Below are 22,803 nucleotides of genomic sequence, written 5' to 3'. Positions count from 1 at the left end.
TGCCAACACACAAAAAAAATATTATTTCAAAACAGGAGGAAAATATTTTTCTGACTCTGCAAGAGATCCCCAGGCCATCTATTTCAGCAATGAAATAGGAATCCTGTGTGTGTTCTAGAACTTTCTTTAGTCAGAAGTTGTGGGTCCATTCTCAAATCTGTGAAATTATTTTACTCCTGTAGCTACAAGAGAGGGTTATCCAAAAACAAGCCTAAATATATTTCATTGCATCTCAAAGGGACAAATTTTCCCTTGATATGTTAGAAAATACAACATTGAAATGTGTGAGTCAATAGATACTGAAGACAATATCTGTAAGCATATAAAACTATATTTATATTTAAAACTCATTAAAGATTTATATATGGTGGAATCTTGTGGAAAAGAATGTAAAGGCAGGAAGTAGAGAAAACAAGAAAACGGAAATCTTAAGGGAAATATAATCTATTTCTACTAGAGATGATTGAGCACTTCAGAATATTGAAATAAACCCATGAGCTGATAACTTTCCATTGACTTTTGCTGTTCTGAGAAAATACTTGAGACTTGGAAATTTATCTTTAAAATAAAGATTTTTTTATCTGGTTGTTGGGAGCTGAGAAGTCCAAGAACATGGCATTCTCATCTGCTCAGCATCTGCTTGGGGCTTTTTATTTCAGAGTCGTCACATGACAGGGGGCATCACATATCGGACATCATATGATAAAAACAAGGCAAATATCTCAGAGACTGCTATTTTTATAACAGAGCCAGTTACATGATAATCCAATATCTAATCATTGATTCACCAATGAAGGCAAAGCCTTCCTGGGTCAAACATTTCCTAAAGATCCTGCCTCCAGATATCGTTATACCACGGGTTGGGAGACTGGGGTTCTAATGGATGAAATTTAAGAGGTGCATTTAAGCCATTGTCGTCTGATTTGTTTTTGCATGAGAAACAAAGAGATTTGCTTTGGAGTTACCTAAGTCCAGGATCAAGTTCTAAAATGGAGTGCTTAGGTCCAGTGAGATGGCTCAGGAGTAACGGCTCTTGCTTCCAAGTCTGGCAAGCTGAGTTCAGTCCCCAGCACCCATGATGGGAGGAGAAAACCAGCTCCAGTGTGTTCTATGACCCCCACATGAGTGCACGTGCATGTACACATACACCTAGACACAAAGAAATAAGATAAATTGGAAATAATAAAATTAAGTGTTTAAAGACTGTCAATATCTCACCAAGTTACTGACAATCAATAACTTTACCAATTACTGGTATTTAACTGATTGAGGTAAGAATTTGGTTTATAGAGTACTGCATATTTAGAAAGAATTTGTTTCATAAAATAAATATGTTTTATGCAAGATTCACCATCATAAAAGCCCAAATATTACACTGACACCTTTAATAGGCTCTCAGGCTCTGATACACCTAGCTGAAAATAGTATGGTTTGCAAAGACTATCAATGCATTAAAATATCTCTGGAAACGCCACTCCTCTCCCTTGCAAAGACTATCTTTGAGAAGTTTTGTTGAATTGATAAAATACACAAAGAAACTAAAATACTAAGTAAAGAAGTTACTTCAATAAACTTGCAGAAAGGTAAAGATCAGAGTTCACTGAATAATGAGGATAAAAATCCACTCACTTGTTGGGATATGACAGTCAGACCTGAGTTAGTAATGCCATAGAGTGAAGTCATTGATGGCATTTTTCTCCAAAACTGGAAAAGAAAAAAAGCACGCCTTGCGAAATGAAAAACATAAATATATATTGATGAAAACATTCATAAAATGATGATAAACAAGAAAATGTCAAAACTAGAGGAAATGTAAATTCCTGGTTCCTTCAAGCAAATTAAAAGTCAAATCAAGAGCTTTGAGGATTAATAGCTGCACGATACGCAGTTTTACAAGACAACCTCTAGGCGCCGCTGTTGCCCAAAGAGAAGAGAAGGGTTCCCTGTTCAGCCGGGTCCAGCCAGGGCTTGTCTGCTTTTTCCTGCACCTATGAGAACGTCTCTCCGTCTGGCTCCTGCGCACCCTTCAAGCGCCTGACAAATCCTACCCACAGATTGTCTTTTTAAAAAAAGAAAAAAAATCAAAAAGAAGCTTCCCTGCGCGCTCAAAACGGCAAAGCAACCCCAGAGGCGTTGGAACGATGACAAATCAGGTACTGCTTCACTTCCTGGTGCCTTTGTTCTGTGGCGCCATCTCCCAGCCGATCCGCTACTCCATTCCGGAGGAGCTCGCCAAGGGCTCTCTGGTGGGTAACCTAGCCCAGGATCTGGGGCTCGGTGTCCAGGAATTGCCAGCTCGAAACCTGAGAGTTAGTGCAGAGGATTATTTCAGCATTAGTGCGGAGACTGGGGATTTGCTAGTGAGTGGCAGAATAGACAGAGAGAAGATTTGCGGGAAGAAATCTGAGTGTGTACTAGAATTTGAATCGGTTACTGAAAACCCAATGAATATTTTCCATGTAATTGTTGCCATCCAAGATATTAATGATAATGCACCACATTTCTTTGGGAAAAACATTGAATTGGAGATCTGTGAGTCAGCCTTACCGGGGGTAAAATTCCCTCTGGACTCCGCACGAGATGCAGATGTGGGAAGCAACTCACTGAAGATGTACACGCTCAGCCCCAACTCACACTTCTCCTTATCAACGAAGGAAAGTCCCGATGGAGATAAATACCCAGAATTACTGCTGGAAAAACTTCTAGACAGGGAACATCAGAGCTCCCACCACTTAATCCTGACCGCCATCGACGGGGGAGACCCACCCCTAAGCAGTACCACCCAGATTTGGATCAAAGTCACCGATGCCAATGATAATGCTCCAGTGTTCAGTCAGGACGTTTACAAAGCTAGCCTCCGTGAAAACATGCCCCAGGGAACCTTCGTCCTGCAAGTGACAGCCACAGATCAGGATGAGAATGTTAACGGAGAGATCACCTACGCCTTCCTAAATGGCCCAGCAAGTACTAACCTCGTCTTCAGTCTCAATCCAACTACTGGAGCTATCACAACTAATGGTACATTGGATTTTGAAGAAAAGAGCAGATACATGTTGGGTGTAGAAGCCAGGGACGGAGGAGTGCACACGGCTCACTGTAATGTTCAGATTGAAATTCTTGATGAGAATGACAACGTCCCAGAGGTGACGTTCATGTCCTTTTCTAACCAGGTTCCAGAGGACTCGGTCCTTGGAACAGTAATAGCCCTCATTAAAGTTCGAGATAAAGATTCTGGACAAAATGGTCTGGTGACATGCCATATTCAGGAAGAACTTCCATTCAAATTACAACCCACCTCCAAGAATTATTACAAGCTAGTGATAGACAGGGCCCTGAACCGGGAGCAGACCTCAGAGTACAACGTCACTATTACAGCTACTGATGGGGGCAAGCCATCCCTTTCATCCAAGACACGTGTTACTGTGCACATCACAGATGTCAACGACAATGCACCGGTTTTCCACCAGGCCTCCTACGTGGTTCACGTGGCTGAGAACAATCCACCTGGAGCCTCCATAGCTCAAGTCAGCGCCTCTGATCCGGATTTGGGATCCAATGGTCAGGTCTCCTACTCCATCATAGCCAGCGACCTAGAGCCAAGGGCACTGTTGTCATTCGTATCCGTGAACCAGGACAGCGGAGTGGTGTTCGCACAGCGCGCCTTCGACCATGAGCAGCTGCGCTCCTTCCAGTTGACACTGCAGGCACGCGACCAGGGCTCGCCCGCTCTCAGCGCCAACGTGAGCATGCGCGTGCTAGTAGGCGACCTCAACGACAATGCACCACGTGTGCTGTACCCCACGCTCGAGCCTGACGGCTCTGCGCTCTTTGATATGGTGCCACGTGCTGCGGAGCCCGGATACCTGGTCACCAAAGTGGTGGCGGTGGACGCAGACTCCGGACACAACGCCTGGTTATCGTACCACGTGCTGCAGGCCAGCGATCCCGGGCTCTTCAGCCTGGGGCTGCGCACTGGCGAGGTGCGCACAGCACGTGCGTTGAGTGACAGAGATGCGGCGCGACAGCGCCTTCTGGTCGCTGTGCGTGATGGTGGACAGCCACCGCTCTCGGCTACAGCCACGCTGCATCTGATCTTCGCTGACAGCCTGCAGGAGGTCCTGCCAGATCTCAGCGATGACCCTCTGCCATCGGACCCACAGAGTGAGCTTCAGTTTTACCTGGTGGTGGCCTTGGCGCTGATCTCAGTACTCTTCCTCCTGGCGGTGATTCTGGCTATTGCTCTGCGCCTGCGACATTCCTCCAGCTCAGCTGCCTGGGGCTGCTTTCAGCCTGGTCTCAGCTGGAAATCTCAACCTGTGCTTCCTCCCAACTGCAACGAGGGGACGTTGCCCTATTCCTATAATCTATGCGTTGCCTCGCATTCCGCGACTGCGGCGGGGTTTGATTTTCTCCATGTGGCACCAGAAATTGCACCCCCTCAGGATCTCCTGTGTGACGATCCTTCTGTGGTTGTCGGTGGCAATAATGAAAATCCCAAAACCTCATACGACTCTTCTCCTCTTCGGGTAAGTTCCTACAGAGCTCTTTAAATATTATTTCTTGTATTAGCTTCTCAATCGTGCACAAATTAATCAATTTTGGTCACTTTTTTTCATTGTTCGGTGCAATTTACTGGGAAAAGTGTTGTGGGTGCAGATTAGTTCTTGGGTGCCCAGTCATCGTTGGAAACGATCTGATTACCAGTTTTGGTCTTCACTGTTGGTGTTTCTGTGTGACTAGCAAATCTTGCTCGAGACTGCTTCCTGTAGATCAACATCCTTAATAATATTACTGCCCTTTCTTACTTGATTTGTGAGGCTGGTTTTTTATAAGTAATCTTTAGCTCTTTATAAACATATTGATATTTCTTTCTGCCTGGATTAAAGTTCATGATCATCTTCACCATTTACCTCTTCTCACCTGAACAATTTTTTATTGCAACACATCCGTTTAACACGGCCTTCCAATAATTAAACTTGTTAACACTTATTTGCCTTACTGCAAGGATCAAATATTACCATATTTCGTATTTGAATTACTAACTGTGGTTCAATATTATTCTCACTAATAATCTCACCCAAGTTTATTTTTTTAACACTTATTGTGGGGAGTGAGGCACACATGTGCCAGCATATGGAGGTTAAAGGACAATATGGAGTCAGTTTGCTCTTTTCACTCATGGATCAAACTCTTCAGATTCTCAGGCTTACCTGCAGGAGCTTTCACCACCTGAGCCATCTTGACGACCCCTCCATGGATCTTTTGACTATTCTTAAATCATTTATTTTGTGTTCGTTCTATTTTGTCACCATTATAGCAAGGACTGTGATGATCTTTCTATTTATGAAACATTTTATAACTTTCTTGTTACCTTAATATAACTTCTGTGAGTCAAATCTACAAGCATTTTGAGATTTTATACCTGTTTTCAGTTATTTCCAAGACATCATTTTAATCTCCAACTCCTGAACATGTAATAATCTTTTAAAGATTGTAAAAAAGATACATTTAACCTACTCTTTCAAAGACCAAATATTTTAATTCTGCATATGATTCTGTGACTTCTTAAGAGTTTGGTTGTTTGTGCATGCTAGTTGGTAAGCAAAAAATAATTTAAATAGTGGATGACTTTTTGACTTGTCTCAAAATTTCTTAGATTTCCCGAGAAAGCTGTGGCATACGTGATGATAGCATACATAACTTTGAAATAAACTATTAAAATAGCTCATCTGGACTATTTCTGAAATCAGTGATAAAACAACTTAAAACAGCGGTTAAAAAATAACAGACTTGGTGATGGTAAAAGTGAGACCACTGGATGTGTCTTATATGAGAAAAAAAAAACCTGAAATATCTTTTGGGTGGATTGAGACAGAGTCTCTCTACAAAGCCCTGGCTGTACTGGAACCACAGAGATTCACCTGCCTCCCTCTGCCTCCTGAGGGCTGAGATTAAAGGTGTGCACCACCACAGCTGGCCTGAAATATCTTCAGCTTAACTTTTCTGCTTTGGTGCTACAGTTTAGTTTAATACTTGATTACTTACTCTTCATTTGGGTTTGATTTGCCCTTGACTCCTTAAACATTGAAAATGCTTTAGTCTATGAAAGCTGCTGTTGGATGGGCAGTGGTGGCACATGTTTCTAATCCCGGAACTCGGAAGGCAAAGGCAGGTGGATCTCTGTGAGCTTGAGGTCAGCCTGGTCTAAAGAGTGAGTTCAAGGACAGCCAAGGCTGTTACACAGAGAAACCCTGTCTTGACAAAGCAACAGAAAAAAAAGCTGTTGTTGTAAAGATGGTGGCACACTGTGAATATGACAGTGGTGACATACTGGGTGACCGAGAATGTAACAGCGTTAGCTGTTTTAGCCCACACCTAGAATCTCTCTCCTAAACCCCATTTCTACGGGGGTAAGATTATATCCTGAGCAGTCAACACCCTTCTTGCAATGGAATTGAAAAATTATCCCAGAATCCAGAGGGCGAAGTCATGGGAGGAAATTTGTTTCTGCATAGATTGTAACTGGAGCTGGACCTCCAGGCTCCGCGGGCCACTGTCTTTTCACTCTTCCCTTTTCGTCACATCCACTGCTGTCCCCTGAGAGGAATGGATGTGGCCCTCATACGATGCAAAGTACTGAAAATGATGTAGGGAGATGAACAATGCAGCAACCAAAAAGAGGTAGAAAACAACCCTTTCCAAAAAAAAAAAAAAAAAAAAAAAAAAAAAAAAAAAAAAAAAAAAAAAAAAACCACTGTTACTCTACCTACCTAGCTATCTAACTTAGTTTTATATATGTGACGTTTTGGATAACTCCTGGATTTTTGTTGCAAATTAAACAACAGGATTTTGGCCTTTATGCTCCTTTAGAAAAGAAAGATTAGGAAAGGGGAAAGTGTGTGGTGGTGTTTTAGCAAGAATTAGTTGCAATAACAGTTTAGTACTCTGGGTGTCGCTGTTCACCACTCTGGGGTGAAAATCGGGTATTTAATAAGAGCAAGATTTCCGGAACACAAAGGACTGGTTCTGCTCTGAAGGAAAGCATTATTCTGAACTCCCCGGAGCTCCAGCGTCCAAAGGTGCAAATACATTATCCTGAAACCCAAATATTGTGGGGCTCCTCAGGCCTGCACAGACTCAATGCCCAAGCTCAGGACTCTTTGCGACAGGACTGCAATGGCGGCTCCTTACGGATCAAACCGCAGGGGACTAGTATGGATCTGCATTTTCCTTGGATTCCTATGCGACATCCGCGCGGAACTGATACGGTACTCTGTGCCAGAGGAGCTGGAAAGGGGCTCTGTGGTGGGCAACCTAGCCAAGGACCTGGGGCTGGAGCCCGGGAAGCTGGCGGAACGCGGAGTCCGCATCGTCTCCAGAGGTAAGACCCAGCTCTTTGCTCTGAACCCGCGAAGCGGCAGGTTGGTGACAGCAGGGAGAATGGACAGGGAAGAGCTCTGTGACAGATCCCCAAAGTGTACCGCAAATCTGGAGATTCTCCTAGAGGATAAAGTGAGGATTCTTGCTGTAGAAGTGGAAATTATCGATGTTAATGATAATGCCCCCAGCTTTGGAGCACAGCAGAGGGAAATAAAAGTCGCTGAAAATGAAAATCCTGGGACAAGATTTCCTCTTCCTGAGGCGTTTGATCCGGATATAGGGGCGAATGCCTTGCAGGGTTACCATCTCAGCTCGAATGACCACTTCTCCCTGGATGTGCAAAATGGGGCGGATGGGATTAAGTACCCGGAGCTGGTGCTGGAGAACGCCTTAGATCGCGAGGAAGAAGCGGTTCATCATCTGGTTCTCACGGCCTTCGATGGAGGCGACCCGGTTCGCTCTGGCACTGCCACAATTCAAATAACACTGATGGACACCAATGACAATGCTCCTGTATTCACTCAGCCAGAGTACCACGTTAGCGTGAAGGAGAATTTGCCTGTAGGCACACGGCTACTTACGATAAAAGCCACTGACCCAGATGAAGGAGCCAATGGAGAAGTGACATATTCTTTCCGGAACGTAAGAGACAAAATATCCCAGCTCTTCCAGTTGGATTCTCTGAGCGGGGACATAACAGTGTTGGGGGAGCTGGATTATGAGGACTCTGGATTCTATGACGTTGATGTAGAAGCCCATGATGGACCCGGTCTGCGAGCCAGAAGTAAGGTACTGGTGACAGTTCTGGATGCAAATGACAATGCTCCAGAAGTCACCATCACCTCTCTCACCAGTTCTATCCAGGAAGCTTCCTCCCCAGGCACCGTGATTGCACTGTTCAATGTGCACGACAGTGACTCTGGGGAGAATGGCCTTGTCACTTGCTCTATTCCAGATAACCTTCCCTTCAGGCTTGAAAAGACCTACGGAAATTATCATCGGCTGTTGATACACAGAAGCCTGGACAGGGAAGAAGTCTCTGAATATAACATTACGATAACAGCCACCGACCAGGGAACTCCACCGCTGTCTACAGAGACTTATATCTCACTGCAAGTGATGGACATCAACGACAACCCACCTACCTTCACCCATGCCTCCTATGCTGCCTACATTCCAGAAAACAACCCTAGGGGAGCTTCCATCTTAACCATAACAGCCCAGGACCCAGACAGTGGTGAGAATGCCCAAGTAATCTACTCTCTGTCGGAGAACACTATCCAGGGGGCACCGCTGTCCTCTTACGTCTCCATCAACTCTAACACGGGTGTCCTCTATGCCCTGCGTTCCTTTGATTATGAGCAGTTTCAAGACCTGAAGCTGCTAGTGACAGCCAGGGACAGTGGGACTCCTCCACTCAGCAGCAATGTGTCACTGAGATTGTTTGTGCTGGATCAGAATGACAATACACCTGAGATTCTGTACCCCACCCTCCCCACCGATGGTTCCACTGGTGTGGAGCTGACTCCTCGTTCTGCAGAACCTGGCTACCTGGTGACTAAGGTGGTGGCGGTGGACAGAGACTCAGGACAGAACGCCTGGCTGTCCTACCGCCTGCTCAAGGCCAGCGAGCCAGGGCTCTTCTCAGTAGGGCTGAACACAGGTGAGGTGCGCACTGCGCGTGCCCTGCTGGACAGAGATGCTCTGAAGCAGGGCCTGGTGGTGTCTGTGCAGGACCACGGCCAGCCTCCTCTCTCTGCCACGGTCACACTCACCATAGCTGTGTCAGACAACATCCCAGACATCCTGGCAGATCTGGGCAGCATTAACACTCACATTGACCAGGAAGATGCAGACATCACACTGTACCTGGTGGTGGCTGTGGCTGTGGTCTCATGCATCTTCTTAGCCTTTGTCATTGTGCTGCTGATACACAAACTCCGTCAGTGGCATGCAACTCGCCTGCTTCGGGCTGCAGGTAATGGGTTGTCATCCATGCCTACATCACACTTTGTGGGTGTGGATGGTGTGCAAGCTTTCCTACAGACCTATTCTCACGAGGTCTCCCTCACAGCAGACTCTGGGAAGAGTCACCTGATCTTTCCTCAACCCAATTATGCAGACACACTCATCAGCCAGGAGAGTTGTGGAAAGAGCGATCCTCTCCTGGTGTCTCAAGACTTGCTGGAAATAAAAGGAGACTCCAGTCTTCTTCAGGTGAGTGAGTCACTCCTGTGACGAATCTTACCATACTAAAACACAGACATAGGGTTTCATAAAGTGTTTCCAGTTGTACGTGTGTTGTATCAGATATATGAACTTCTTTATTAATATCCCCTTGCTTTTGCTGCATAAAATTAATTTGTTGATTAATAATCTTATTTTTGTAATTATGGGAGTTGAATATGGCTTTGGGTATATTAGGCAAGTCCTCTATTACTGATTTACACCCCAAACCAGTATTATCTTTTATTCATCCTTCATAGTCTTCATTCTGTAGTGATTTTGATGGGAATTCCTAAATTTAGTTGGGTAGTGGTGCATGCCTTTAATCCCAGCATTTGAGAGGCAGATACAGGTGGATCTCTGTTGAGTTTGAAGCCAGTCTTTCTACAGAGTGAGTTCCAGGACACCCAGGACTACACAAAGAAATCCTAAAAAGGAAAGAGAGAGCGCCTTAATTTTATACCTCTAAACCATTCCATTTTAAAATGCTGTTTTCCTATGTACATTTGAAGACTAGACTTGCTTTGTGAATAGAAGGAAATTACACACATTTCTGTTTCCATCGCCTTTCTCGTAATGTTGATGGGGAGTCTAGGCTGACTATATTTAAAACATTTTAACTTCTGCTTCACTTGCTTTGTGTGTATCTCCATGCTGGTAGACAACTGCAGGAAATCACTTCTCTCCTTCCACTTTGTGGGCCCAAGGGATCAAATTCAGGTTGACAGGTGTGGTGCCCAGTGCTTTCACCACCGAACCATTTTACACACCACAACCTGAATTTTTTTTAAATCTCCCCTTATTACATTCAACTATTCTTTGCTTGAAGTTTATTTCTCTTTCCTTGAAAGGGTTTTTTTTATTATAATTATACAATGACAATTTGTAGTGGGTCTTTTTCTGTCTCACCAGCCAGCACCCAAATAATGACACAGAGAAGCTTCTTATTAATTATGAATGCTTGGCCTTGGCTTAGACTTGTTTCTAACTAGCTCTTATAACTGAACCCGTTTCTATTCATCTGCACGCTGTCACATGGCTCGTGACCTCTACCTCTCCTCCTACATGTCCTGTCTCCTCTGCATCCAGCAGGCGACTCCGATTTTCTTCCTCTCTTAGCCCTCTCCAAATCCAGAATTCCTGCCTGACTATTGGCCACTCAGCTCTTTATTAAACCAATTAGAGTGACACCTCTTCACACAGTGTTAAGGAATATTCCACAACAGCAATTTATGTGTAATGAGGAAAATATTTAACCTTTAGTTATAACATGAACTTCTCCATGGACTGGTATATTTCAAATATTTTTTAAACAATATCTTACTGTCTAGCTTAGGCTGGCCTTTAACTCACTATGTAGCTTATTCAAGATGACTTGCAACTCACAATCCTCTTTAAGGGCTAGAATTATAGGTGTGTGCCACTATGTCCAACTCAATTATTTTGTTGTTGTTGATACAAAGTACACCAGGATATCTGATTCCTTTGATGCAAACTTGGTTATTACCAAAAATACTGACAATTTTTTTTCATCATATAAATAAATCATAAGAGTGATTTTCATAATTTCTTAATTACCCATTATGACATCACCATTAAGTCCTAACAAAACAGAATTTGCTTAACTCTTTTGCTTAACTCTGGTTTTCATCAAGTAAGGTTGAGTGGACTGATATTATTCTTAGTACTTACTCAGTTGACCTCATTCCAATCTGTCAGAGTCCCTGCAAATTATTCACTATGTGATTTATCACTATGTGACCTGGGGTAAGACAAAGTATCCCCTGACATGACATAAAGTATTTTGTATCAGAGATATGCAACTCTTTTATTTCCTAAGCATTCATATAGTTCTATGAGTTAATCCAGAATTAATGAAAATCTACACATAAATTCATAGGGTTTCTACACGTGGAAAATATAGTAAGATAGTGGGATATGGCTCGGTACTGTGACTAGAAAGAAGTTTTGATTCTACGTGGCTTTATGTTAGTGTGAAGGTGTGCACAATACAGAATAAGACTCACGGTAACAAGCTGATCCTGGGCAAGGAGAGCGGTAACAAATGAATACTGGGAGAGTCAATCTCAGGACACATTATTCCAAATACTGTGGTGACAAAATATAACTCAGAGGTGTTTGTTCAGTTGGCTTAAAATTGGGTAAAATACACTCAGAGATTGGCATTAAGAATAGATTCCACCAGAGTGATATATGCCAGTGATTTGGAGAACAGTAAATAATTTATAAGTTGCTATCACAAGTTATAAAAGAAAAATACTTTTGTATAAATGAGTACTGGGCTTCCTTAAGAAAAGACAATTTCTGATTGTACAAGTTACTGTTTATCCATATGGGGGACTGCTACTTGAGAAATGCAGAACTCTTGTACTATTATCAAACAAAACGCTTTACTGAAAGCCGGAGGGAGTGCATATGTGGGTGTATGAACTGAATGAAAGTGAGATGGAGAACGTTATGGTGTACTGCTTCCAATAAAAGGTAAAAGGAGGAGGGGAGGGGACGACATTTATGTAAAGATCGGCCGTGCTACCCAAAAGATACACAAGAAACATAGGAGTCATTCCACTTAAGAGAGATTGATACACGATTCATAGATGATAATAAAGACATATACTATGTGTTGCATCTTTATTTTGGAAAATTTCAAAATATTATCTATATAAAAAAATAAATACACTATAAATCTAAACCAAAACAACAAAAATTCAAGTATTTACAAGCTTCGGTGCAATTTCTGAGAAGACCTCTGGGCGTCGCTGTAGGTCAAAAGACGAGAAAGACCATTTCCCAGACGCGTTTGAGAGACGAGGAGAGTAACTTCCTGTGCAAAGCAACCATAGAGGAGAAGCCATTATAAATCTGGATGTAGCAAACAGCCCCCAAAACGTGGTCCTAGCCGGATTCAGCCACTAAGGGAAGACTTAACCGCCCCGGCAAAGGAGCACAGAAGCACCGCGAGCCAGGAGGATGGGGCGGGGCTCTGGGAGCGGAATAGCACGGTGGCTGCAGGTACTGTCGCCCTTCCTTTTGCCATTGTTCTGCGGAGCTCTCCCCGATCAGATCCGCTACTCCATTCCCGAGGAGCTGGCCAAGAATTCGGTGGTAGGAAACCTCGCCAAAGATCTGGGGCTGGGTGTTCAGGGTCTGCCCACCCGGAAGCTGAGGGTCAGCGCAGAGAAGGATTATTTTACTGTAAACCCAGAGAGCGGAGATTTACTTGTGGCTAACAGGATAGACAGAGAGCAGGTTTGTGGGAAGCAACCTCTGTGTGCTCTGGAATTCGATATTGTCGCTGAGAAGCCATTAAATATTTTCCATGTAGCTGTAATTCTTCAAGATATAAATGACAACGCCCCTCAATTCAAACAGAGTGAGGTGGATTTAAACATTGGAGAGTCCACCAAACCAGGTAAAGCCTTTCCGTTGGATCCAGCCCTGGATTCAGATTCTGGTTCTAATTCGCTGCAAAAATACTACCTCGGTGACAATGAATACTTTGAAGTCACAGAGAAGGAGAGCCCAGATGGACGTAAATATCCTGAGTTGATTCTAAAACGTTTTCTGGATAGAGAAGAGCATAATTTTCACCAGCTGGTCCTCACTGCTGTGGATGGAGGGGATCCTCCCCGAAGTGGCACTGCCCAGATCCGAATCCAAGTCACAGACGTCAATGATAATCCTCCAGTGTTCAGCCAGGATGTGTACAGGGTCACCCTTCGGGAAGATGTGCCACCAGGCTTCTCGGTGCTTCAGGTGACAGCCACCGACCAGGACGAGGGCGTCAATGCAGAGATCACTTACGCTTTTCACAATGTGGATGAACAAGTAGAACGTTTTTTCAACTTAGACAAGCAAACAGGAGAAATCACGACAAAGGATAATTTGGATTTTGAAACTGCTAAGAGTTACTCCCTGAATGTAGAAGCAAAAGATCCCGGAGACCTAGCATCCCATTGCAGTATCCAAGTGGAAATTCTGGATGAGAATGATTGTACACCTGAAGTAATTGTGACTTCGGTATTTACCCCCCTACCGGAAGATTCTCCACTAGGAACAGTTGTCGCCTTGATAAAAACGAGGGACAAAGACTCTGGAGAAAATGGAGACGTTTACTGCAATGTCTTGGGAAATGCAGCGTTTGTATTGAAATCTTCTTCAAAGAATTATTACAAACTAGTGACAGACAGAACCCTAGACCGGGAAGAGATTCCAGAATACAACGTCACCATCGTAGCTACCGACAGGGGTAAGCCGCCACTCTCCTCCAACGTAATCATCACCCTCCATATCTCGGACGTCAACGACAATGCACCGGTTTTCCACCAGGCCTCCTACTTGGTTCACGTGGCTGAGAACAATCCACCTGGAGCTTCCATAGCTCAAGTCAGCGCCTCTGATCCGGATTTGGGATCCAATGGTCAGGTCTCCTACTCCATCATAGCCAGCGACCTAGAGCCAAGGGCACTGTTGTCATTCGTATCCGTGAACCAGGACAGCGGAGTGGTGTTCGCGCAGCGCGCCTTCGACCATGAGCAGCTGCGCTCCTTCCAGCTGACACTGCAGGCGCGCGACCAGGGCTCGCCCACGCTCAGCACCAACGTGAGCATGCGCGTGCTAGTAGGCGACCGCAACGACAATGCACCACACGTGCTGTACCCCACGCTCGAGCCTGACGGCTCTGCGTTTTTTGATATGGTACCGCGCGCCGCCGAGCCCGGATACCTGGTCACTAAGGTGGTGGCGGTGGACGCAGACTCCGGACACAATGCCTGGTTGTCGTACCACGTGCTGCAGGCCAGCGATCCCGGGCTCTTCAGCCTGGGGCTGCGCACTGGCGAGGTGCGCACAGCACGTGCTTTGGGTGACAGAGATGCGGCGCGACAGCGCCTTCTGGTCGCTGTGCGTGATGGTGGACAGCCACCGCTCTCGGCTACAGCCACGCTGCATCTGATCTTCGCTGACAGCCTGCAGGAGGTCCTGCCAGACCTCAGCGATGACCCTCTGCCATCGGACCCACAGAGTGAGCTTCAGTTTTACCTGGTGGTGGCCTTGGCCCTGATCTCAGTACTCTTCCTCCTGGCGGTGATTCTGGCTATTGCTCTGCGCCTGCGACATTCCTCCAGCTCAGCTACCTGGGGCTGCTTTCAGCCTGGTCTTAGCTCTAACTCCGCACCTGGAGTTCTCCCCAACTACAGTCAGGGGACATTGCCTTACTCCTACAATGTGTGCATTGCCTCGCAGTCAGCTAAGACAGAGTTTAATTTTCTTAATGTGACTCCGGAAGTGGCTCCTCAGGACCTCCTCTGTGACGACACCTCTTGGATACCAGATACTCTTGGAGACACTGAGGTTCCTTTTGTCTCGGATTCTGTCTCAAAGGTGAGCTTCAATTTAGTTCTCTTTTCTACTTAGGGTTCAGTGTTTCTTAATAAATCACTAAGTGGTTTTGGGGTGGTTTTGTTGAATATTTCATTTTGTTGTGAGCCTTGACCAATGTTCTACCTTAAATGCAAACCCTATTCAATCACATCTTACAGAAGGGTTTCTACCTTGGGTGTGCAGTTTACTTGCACAAGGTGTTCACAACACCGTCTACTTCTTTTTCTTCCTCTTTACATTCCTTTCACCCCCAAAGCTCATCACTCTCGGGGAACTTACGAGGTTCTCTTCATGTCAGAGCTCTCATACTCAGATTTGAGGTCTGCTTCCTCCTAGATCCCTAGCGATTCAGAATAAACATGGCCCTCATCTTACTAGGAACGTTTGTTTGTGATAATCAAGTTTGTGAAAATCGAGTGTGAAAGAAACACATCGCAGGGTGATGGCTTGTTATCAACGAAGTATGTTGGGGAGGGCAGTGTTCAGTTGACTTTGAGTCGTGAGTTTCTTACAAGCAGAGTGTCTTGGGGTTCCTGGAAAAATTAGAATTTTTTCTAATTTGTGGAAATCTGTTTTTTATGTGGATGGGTGTTTTGTTGGCATGTACATCTGTGCACCAGTGCATCTGGTACCCACAGATGGCACTGGATCCCCTGGAACTGGAGTGGCAGATGGTTGTGAACCAATATGTGGGTGCTGTGAATCGAATCCAGGTTCTCTGGAAGAACAGTCAGTGTTCTTAACTGCTAAGCCATCTTTCCAGCTGCTCCCAGGTTTCTTTTTAATGGATGGACAAAGTATGAGACCTAAAATGTTCGTTATGAAGAGTGAATTCTATTAGTAAATGTGAGATATAATCTTCATGGATAACTTGATCTTAAGAAAAATACATGCTAAGAAAAAGTTTACAACCTGTGCTTATGGCAATTTCTACAGAAATATCTAAATTTTTATGGTTTGGATTATTTACTCGTTTATTCATGTATGTACTTATTGATGGTATAAGGATCAAAGTAGGGTCTCGTGCTTCCACTACAAGCACTCTACCAACTGAACTGCATCTCAATCCCTAGATTATAAAGTTACATAAACAAAAAGTATAGGTCTCAATTAAAATCTTTTCCTACTGATGAGTTATTAGGTGAGAATTGTTTTATCTCGCAGGAGGAGCTGTCTTAAATGTCTCTTGTTTTCTGCCATGATTCTTCTTTTCATGTGTTATTCTCCAAGACTGATGGCATTAACTGTCTGCCTCAAAACAAATAGGCCACTCACCACTGCTGACTCAATACCCATGACTTCCTCCTTGAGAGATAAACGAAGCCCCATCTTCCACAGTCACAATACTGTTGCTACCAAGATCCTGTCACAGCAAAATGTCTACAGGTATTTTGAATATAGTAATGGGAAGACATAGTAATGCAGGTAGTCCAACTGTCTGAGATGGTGTCGTTGTTTATAGCCTTAGATTGGAAATTTAAAAACTTTATCAAAAACATATGGGCCGTTCTACAAAGATACATTGAGAGCTGGGTTTGTTTCCCCAGCAACACTAGTATAATATTAGGCATATTTTCATAAACCTATCCTATTAAAAATAAAGTCTTGACAACAAAGGTAGGAATTTCAGTTTCTTGGCTAAACAGATTCGATGTGGGTAAGATATAAGGACTCAGTGATACATAAAATCAAACTTTTCAGGAGAAGTAAAATAAAGCTAATAATCTTGATCTCAGGTTGTGGAAGGCTTATTGTCAGGATTAAAACTTTACTAAATATAAACACTGCTGCGCAATAATGTGTTAAATACACAGCAAAAACTTTGGGAATGAAAATATCAACTAAACTAAGGAGAACGAAAAATAGAATTGATGTAGTAACCGGTTAGGACTCTGGGCGTCGCTGTTCACCAGACTGGGAAAGAAGCTGTCTTAGAAACGACAGGCTCCCAGCTTCCTCCGCATTAAACCGAGACCAGACAAGCTCCTGGGGAAAGCAACCCATCCCAACTCCCGCTCTCCTCAGCTTTAGAGAAACAAGGAGCCAGCGGGCTGACCCAGGACTAAGAGGAAAGCGAAGGAAGAAAAGACAATGGCGGATTCACTGAGGCGCTGGAGCTGCAGCGACCTGCTAAAGTTCTTCATGCTGCTGGGGACGCTGTGCGCGCCAGGTAAAGGACAGATCCGCTACTCGGTGCGGGAGGAGCTGAACAAAGGCTCCTTCGTGGGCAATATCTCCAAGGACCTGGGGCTCGAGCCCCGCGAGCTGGCGGAGCGGGGGGTCCGCATCGTCTCCAGAGGTAGGTCGCAGCTTTTCTCGCTGAGCCCGCGAGGTGGCAGCTTGGTCACCGCAGGCAGGATAGACCGGGAGGAGCTGTGCGCCCAGAGCGCGCCCTGTCTCGTCAGCTTTAACATCTTGGTTGAGAATAAGATGAAAATTTATGGAGTAGAAGTGGAAATTCTTGATATTAATGATAACTTCCCCCGGTTCCGCGATGAAGAGTTAAAAGTCAAAGTAAATGAAAACGCGGCTGCAGGAACACGGTTGGTGCTCCCCTTCGCGAGAGATGGGGATGTGGGTGTCAATTCCCTCCAGGGTTACAGGCTCAGTTCCAACCAGCACTTCTCTCTGGATGTGAAGAGCGGATCTGATGGGCAAAAGCATCCAGAGCTGGTGTTGGAACAGCCCCTGGACCGTGAGAAAGAGTCTGCTCATGACCTGGTCCTCACAGCCTTGGATGGTGGGAACCCAGTACATTCTAGCACTGTCCACATCAGCGTGACCGTCCTGGACGCAAACGATAACGCACCCCTGTTCACTCAAAGTGAATACAGAGTGAGTGTTCCAGAGAACATACCTGTGGGCGCTCGACTCCTCACACTCACCGCCACGGATGCCGACGAGGGAATCAATGCGAAATTAACCTTCTCTTTTCGCAACGAAGAAGACAAAATTTCCGAGACTTTCCAACTCGATTCTAACCTGGGGGAAATCTCAACTATTCAATCACTGGACTATGAAGAATCCAGATTCTATCTCATGGAGGTGGTAGCCCAAGACGGAGGCGCTCTTCTTGCCAGCGCTAAGGTGTTGGTCACAGTCCAGGACGTGAATGACAATGCCCCAGAAGTAATACTGACCTCCCTCACCGGTTCCGTTTCTGAAGACTGCCTACCGGGAACCATAATAGCGCTCTTTAGCGTGCACGATGCCGACTCTGGGGAGAATGGAGAGATTTCGTGTTCTATTCCCGAGAACTTGCCGTTCAAACTGGAAAAGTCCGTAGATAATTACTATCACCTATTAACAACAAGAGCACTGGATAGAGAGGAGACTTCGGATTATAACGTCACAGTGACCGTTACTGACCATGGAACGCCTCCGCTGTCTACAGAAAACCACATCTCTCTGAAAGTAACAGACATAAATGACAACCCACCCACCTTCTCTCGCTCCTCCTATTCCACTTCCATCTCAGAAAATAATCCCAGAGGTGTCTCCATTTTTTCGGTGACTGCCTATGATGCTGACAGTGGTGATAATGCTCGGGTCACTTACTCTCTGGCTGAATATACATTTCAGGAAGTTCCTGTGTCCTCCTATGTCTCCATTAACTCTGACACTGGTGTCCTGTACGCATTGCAGTCCTTCGACTATGAGCACTTGAGAGACCTGCAGCTTCTGGTAACAGCTAAGGACAGTGGGACTCCTCCGCTCAGCAGCAATGTGTCACTGAGTTTGTTTGTCCTGGACCAGAATGACAACATTCCTGAGATCCTGTACCCAGCTATTCCGACTGATGGCTCCACTGGTGTGGAACTGGCACCCCGCACTGCAGAGCCCGGATACTTGGTAACCAAAGTAGTGGCAGTGGACAGAGACTCCGGACAGAATGCCTGGTTGTCCTATCGCCTGCTCAAGGCCAGTGAGCCAGGGCTCTTCTCAATTGGGCTTCATACAGGTGAGGTGTGCACAGCAAGGGCTCTATTGGACAGAGATGCACTCAAGCAGAGCCTGGTGGTGTCTGTCCAGGACCATGGCCAGCCCCCTCTCTCAGCCACGGTCACACTCACTATCGCTGTAGGGGATAGCATTCCGGATGTACTGACTGACTTAGGCAGCGACAACTCTCCGTTGGAGGCCCAGGATTCAGATCTCACACTCTACCTGGTGATATCGGTGGCAGTGGTGTCCTGTGTCTTTCTAGGATTTGTAACTGTGCTGTTGGCCCTCAGGCTTAGGCACTGGCATATGTCACGCCTGCTTCCGACTTCCGCAGGCAGACTGGCCAGCATGCCTACCTCTCATTTTGTGGGCATGGATGGGGTACAGGCTTACCTGCAGACCTATTCCCATGAAATCTCCCTCACTACAGACTCCAAAAAGAGCCACCTGATCTTCCCCCAGCCCAATTATGCCGACAGGCTCATTAGTGAAGAGATCTGTGAGAAGAGCGAGCCACTGCTGGTACCTGATAATAGTCACACAAACAAAGGAGAGCCTGGAGCTGTTCAGGTTAGTTGTCTCTTTCACTAAGAACTAGAGCGTTTTCTTCATTTGTCTTCTCACTCATTTTTCTGGCAGAGTCAAAATCAGGTAGTTATATGGTGAATCACCATTCACTGTATTGGAGTTCAACTCAGTTTTGTTCAGTAATGGATACTTTTCAAATCCATTTCTTAGTGTGTGGATATTTTAGAAAATCTAGCTGCTGACAGCAGGCTTACCTTAAAAGAAGTTGATAAATGTGATAATTTTCCTTTAAAATGTCTAAGGATAGCTGTTCGGTTACTAAGAGAGTTGTTGTATTATTTCAAACTGTTACCTATATTGTTCCTTTTGGGATATTTGTCTACACCCTATTAGTGGACATGTTTTGTAGGGATGGTGGTTTGAATGAAAACATATAGGCTCACATATATGAGTGCTTTGTCACCAGGGAGTGGAAATATTTGGGAAGGAATAGGAGGTGTGCGTTTTTGGAGTAGGTGTGTTTCTAGGTGGGTTTTGAGATTTCAAAAGCCAAGGTCTAGTCTCTCTCTCTCTCTCTCTTTCTCTCTCTCTCTCTCTCCATATATATGTGTGTGTGTGTATATATATATGTATATGTATATGTGTATGTATATATATATATATATATATATATATACAGCTACTGATCCGGCACTATGCCTGTGTGCTTCCTACCGTGATGATCATGGTATAAAACTTTAAACTGTACCTTTTAACTGCACAGTGATAGCACATGTCTTTAATCCCAGCACTTAGGAGGCAGAGGCAGGTGGATCTCTGAGTTCGAGGCCAGCCTGGTCTACTTAGTGAGTTCCAGGACAGCCAAGGCTACACAGAGAAACCTTGTCTCAACAAATATGCTTTTACAAGAGTTGCCTTGGTGGTCATGATGTCTCTTCACAGCAATAGTACAGTGACTAAAACAGTAGGTGATATTGTGTGTGCTTTATATTTCAGTATATTTGTAGATGGTGACTTACAATTTACATTACTTCCACAGATCAGTGGATGGCAAGGAAAACTTTTGCTCAGTACCTATCAGAAATATAGATTAAGCCAAGTGGTGGTGGTACACACCTTTAATCCCAGCACTTAGGGATTAAAGTAATCCCTGTAAATTGGAAGCCAGCCTGGTCTACAGAGCTAGTTTCAGGACAGCCAAGGCTGCACAACAAAGCCCTGTCTCAAAAAAAAAAGGAAGAAGAAGAAGAAAAGAAAAATATAAATTCAATTTATACTGATGATGATATCACAACATTTTAAAATCAGAAAAGTCTGACTTAACTAACCCGTGTAATTATTGCATGTATATCTTCACTGGGAGAATAAGTCAGTGAGAAGTAACCTTAGCATTTTGTTTTATTCTGTGACATCTGTTAATGGCTCTAAGAGTTAATACTGTTGTTTTCAACCAGTATGAATGTGCCATTCCCCTGGCATCTGCTGGTCTCTGCCAACTCGCTTACCAAAATCAACATCTCTCAGAATGTTTTTGTGCTCCCATGTGTAAAAGCAAATCTGCTTTGTTACAAGAGTATAAGAATTGCATTTGAGAAAGTCAAGATGACTTAAGAATGTGTTAATTTTAAAATTCAGTTCTTAGGGATGAGCTTATTTTAGGTTAATAAACTTTTCTTAAGGAAACTCTTGTTTATGAGTCTCAAAACTCAGGAGTATGATTGTGTGAGGGAATCACTACTCAATTCATTTTCTGCACCTTTCCATATGCCCTTTGCTGACTGACACTGAACCTCACCAGGTAAGCTAGGTTGTCTGGCCAGGAAGCCCCAGATATCTCCTTTCTCTGCCTCCCCAGTACTAGGATTATGAGCACTTGCCATTATGCCAGCTTCAAAAAATGGGTTCTCAGAATTGAACTCAGGTCTACACTTAGAAATCAAGCACTTCATTGGCTGAGCTATCTCCCCATCCCCGTTTCCATTACGTTTAAAGAAATTTTTTGTGTTTGATTATGTATCTAGAGACAATCTTCATGCAAAGGAGAAACATCCTTTAAATCTCTCTAAACATCTAATAGATGTTACATTATAAAATGCTTGTTCTATATGCTGTAAGTATGAGTACCCTATATACTTTATATTCTTTTAAATATTAGTTGTATGCATGTTAGAAAAGGCACCTTTCCCATAAGAATGAGGTACTCATACAGTAGTGGGAAGGCACTTTGTTTGCATATGTTTTGAGAGTGTTGTTTCAGTGATGTTTAACGTTTGGAAAGTACAGATGCTAAGACAGTGGAGATGGCTCAATCGGTAGAGTGTTTACCTTGTAAGCACTCACTAAGAATTGAGAGATGGCTCAGCATTTAAGAGCACTTGTTGCTCTTGCAGAGGACCCCACTTGGGTTCCCAGCACCCATATGGCAGCTCACAACTGTCTATAGCTCTAGTTTCAGGGGATCTGACACCCTCCTCTGGCTTCCACAAATTCCAGACGTGCACTTGGTACACATACAAGCCGACAATACACCTACAAACATAAAATTAAAATAAATAATTTTTAAAAGAGCTCATCCCCAAAACCCAAGTACAAACAAAAAAGCTGGATACATGTCTATAACCCCAGTGCTGGGGAAGTAGGAGTGATGAAGACAGGAAGGCCCCTGGGACTTACCGTCCAGACAGACTAGCCAATCAGTGGGATCCAGGTTCAATGGAAGACCCTGTCTCAGTAAATAAGAGAATGATAGAAAATGACACCTGACATCAACCTCTTGCCTCTTCATACCACCACCAAAATAATAATGATAATAATAAAAATACAATGAGTGTCTAGAATCCCGGGCATAATGAACAATCTAAGATGCTTTAATGCTTTGTGAGATCATGTTGTTGTACACCTGACAAGTTTTAGACTAACAATATATTGCATAAGTTAAAGATATTTTTCTTTTGTGGGCTTCCTAATTTGGAAATGTAATTAAAACTGTAAGACACTAACTGGGTGGTAGTGATGCATACTTTTCATCCCAGAACTCTGGAGGCAGAGGCAGGCAGATCTCTGAGTTTGAAGTCAGTTTGATCTGTAGAATGAGTTCCAGGGCAGCCAGGAATATACAGAGAAACCCTGTCTCAGAAAAAAAAAAGCCTGTAAGACACATATTATGACTATTGAAATCAGCATGTTTATTGACTAGCAAAGAATGTCAGTTTAAAATGCTTAAATGAGTTGGGTGTAATGGTGCACACCTTTAATCCCTGCACTCAGGAAGGAGAGACAGGCAGATATCTGTGAGTTCAAGGTCAGTCTTATCTACACAAT

General features: G+C 44.3%; 1 protein-coding gene across 6 annotated transcripts in view; it reads left to right on the top strand.

The window, feature by feature from the left end:
* LOC125390519 (protocadherin gamma-C4) overlaps window positions 1-22,803 on the top strand; it is a 182,652-nt gene that overhangs the window by 9,782 nt on the left and 150,067 nt on the right. Inside the window, exon 1 of one of the 6 annotated variants that reach the window (XM_087896103.1) lies at window positions 1,985-4,526. The exons of 2 other annotated variants lie outside the window; for them this stretch is intronic. In XM_087896103.1, the coding sequence (XP_087752229.1) occupies window positions 2,142-4,526 (2,385 nt within the window). In that variant the 5' untranslated portion in view covers window positions 1,985-2,141. Of the gene's footprint in view, window positions 1-1,984; window positions 4,527-7,026; window positions 9,598-12,451; window positions 15,010-16,978; window positions 19,525-22,803 lie in introns of those variants that run through there. 3 more of the 6 variants (XM_085699955.2, XM_087896102.1, XM_048419574.3) reach the window with 3 other exon arrangements.

Source organism: Myodes glareolus, chromosome 13, assembly GCF_982192425.1.
Source record: "Myodes glareolus chromosome 13, mMyoGla1.1, whole genome shotgun sequence".
NCBI lineage: Eukaryota > Metazoa > Chordata > Mammalia > Rodentia > Cricetidae > Myodes > Myodes glareolus.
Note: the sequence above shows the minus strand (reverse complement) of the source record. Positions and strands in the feature narration are given on the sequence as shown.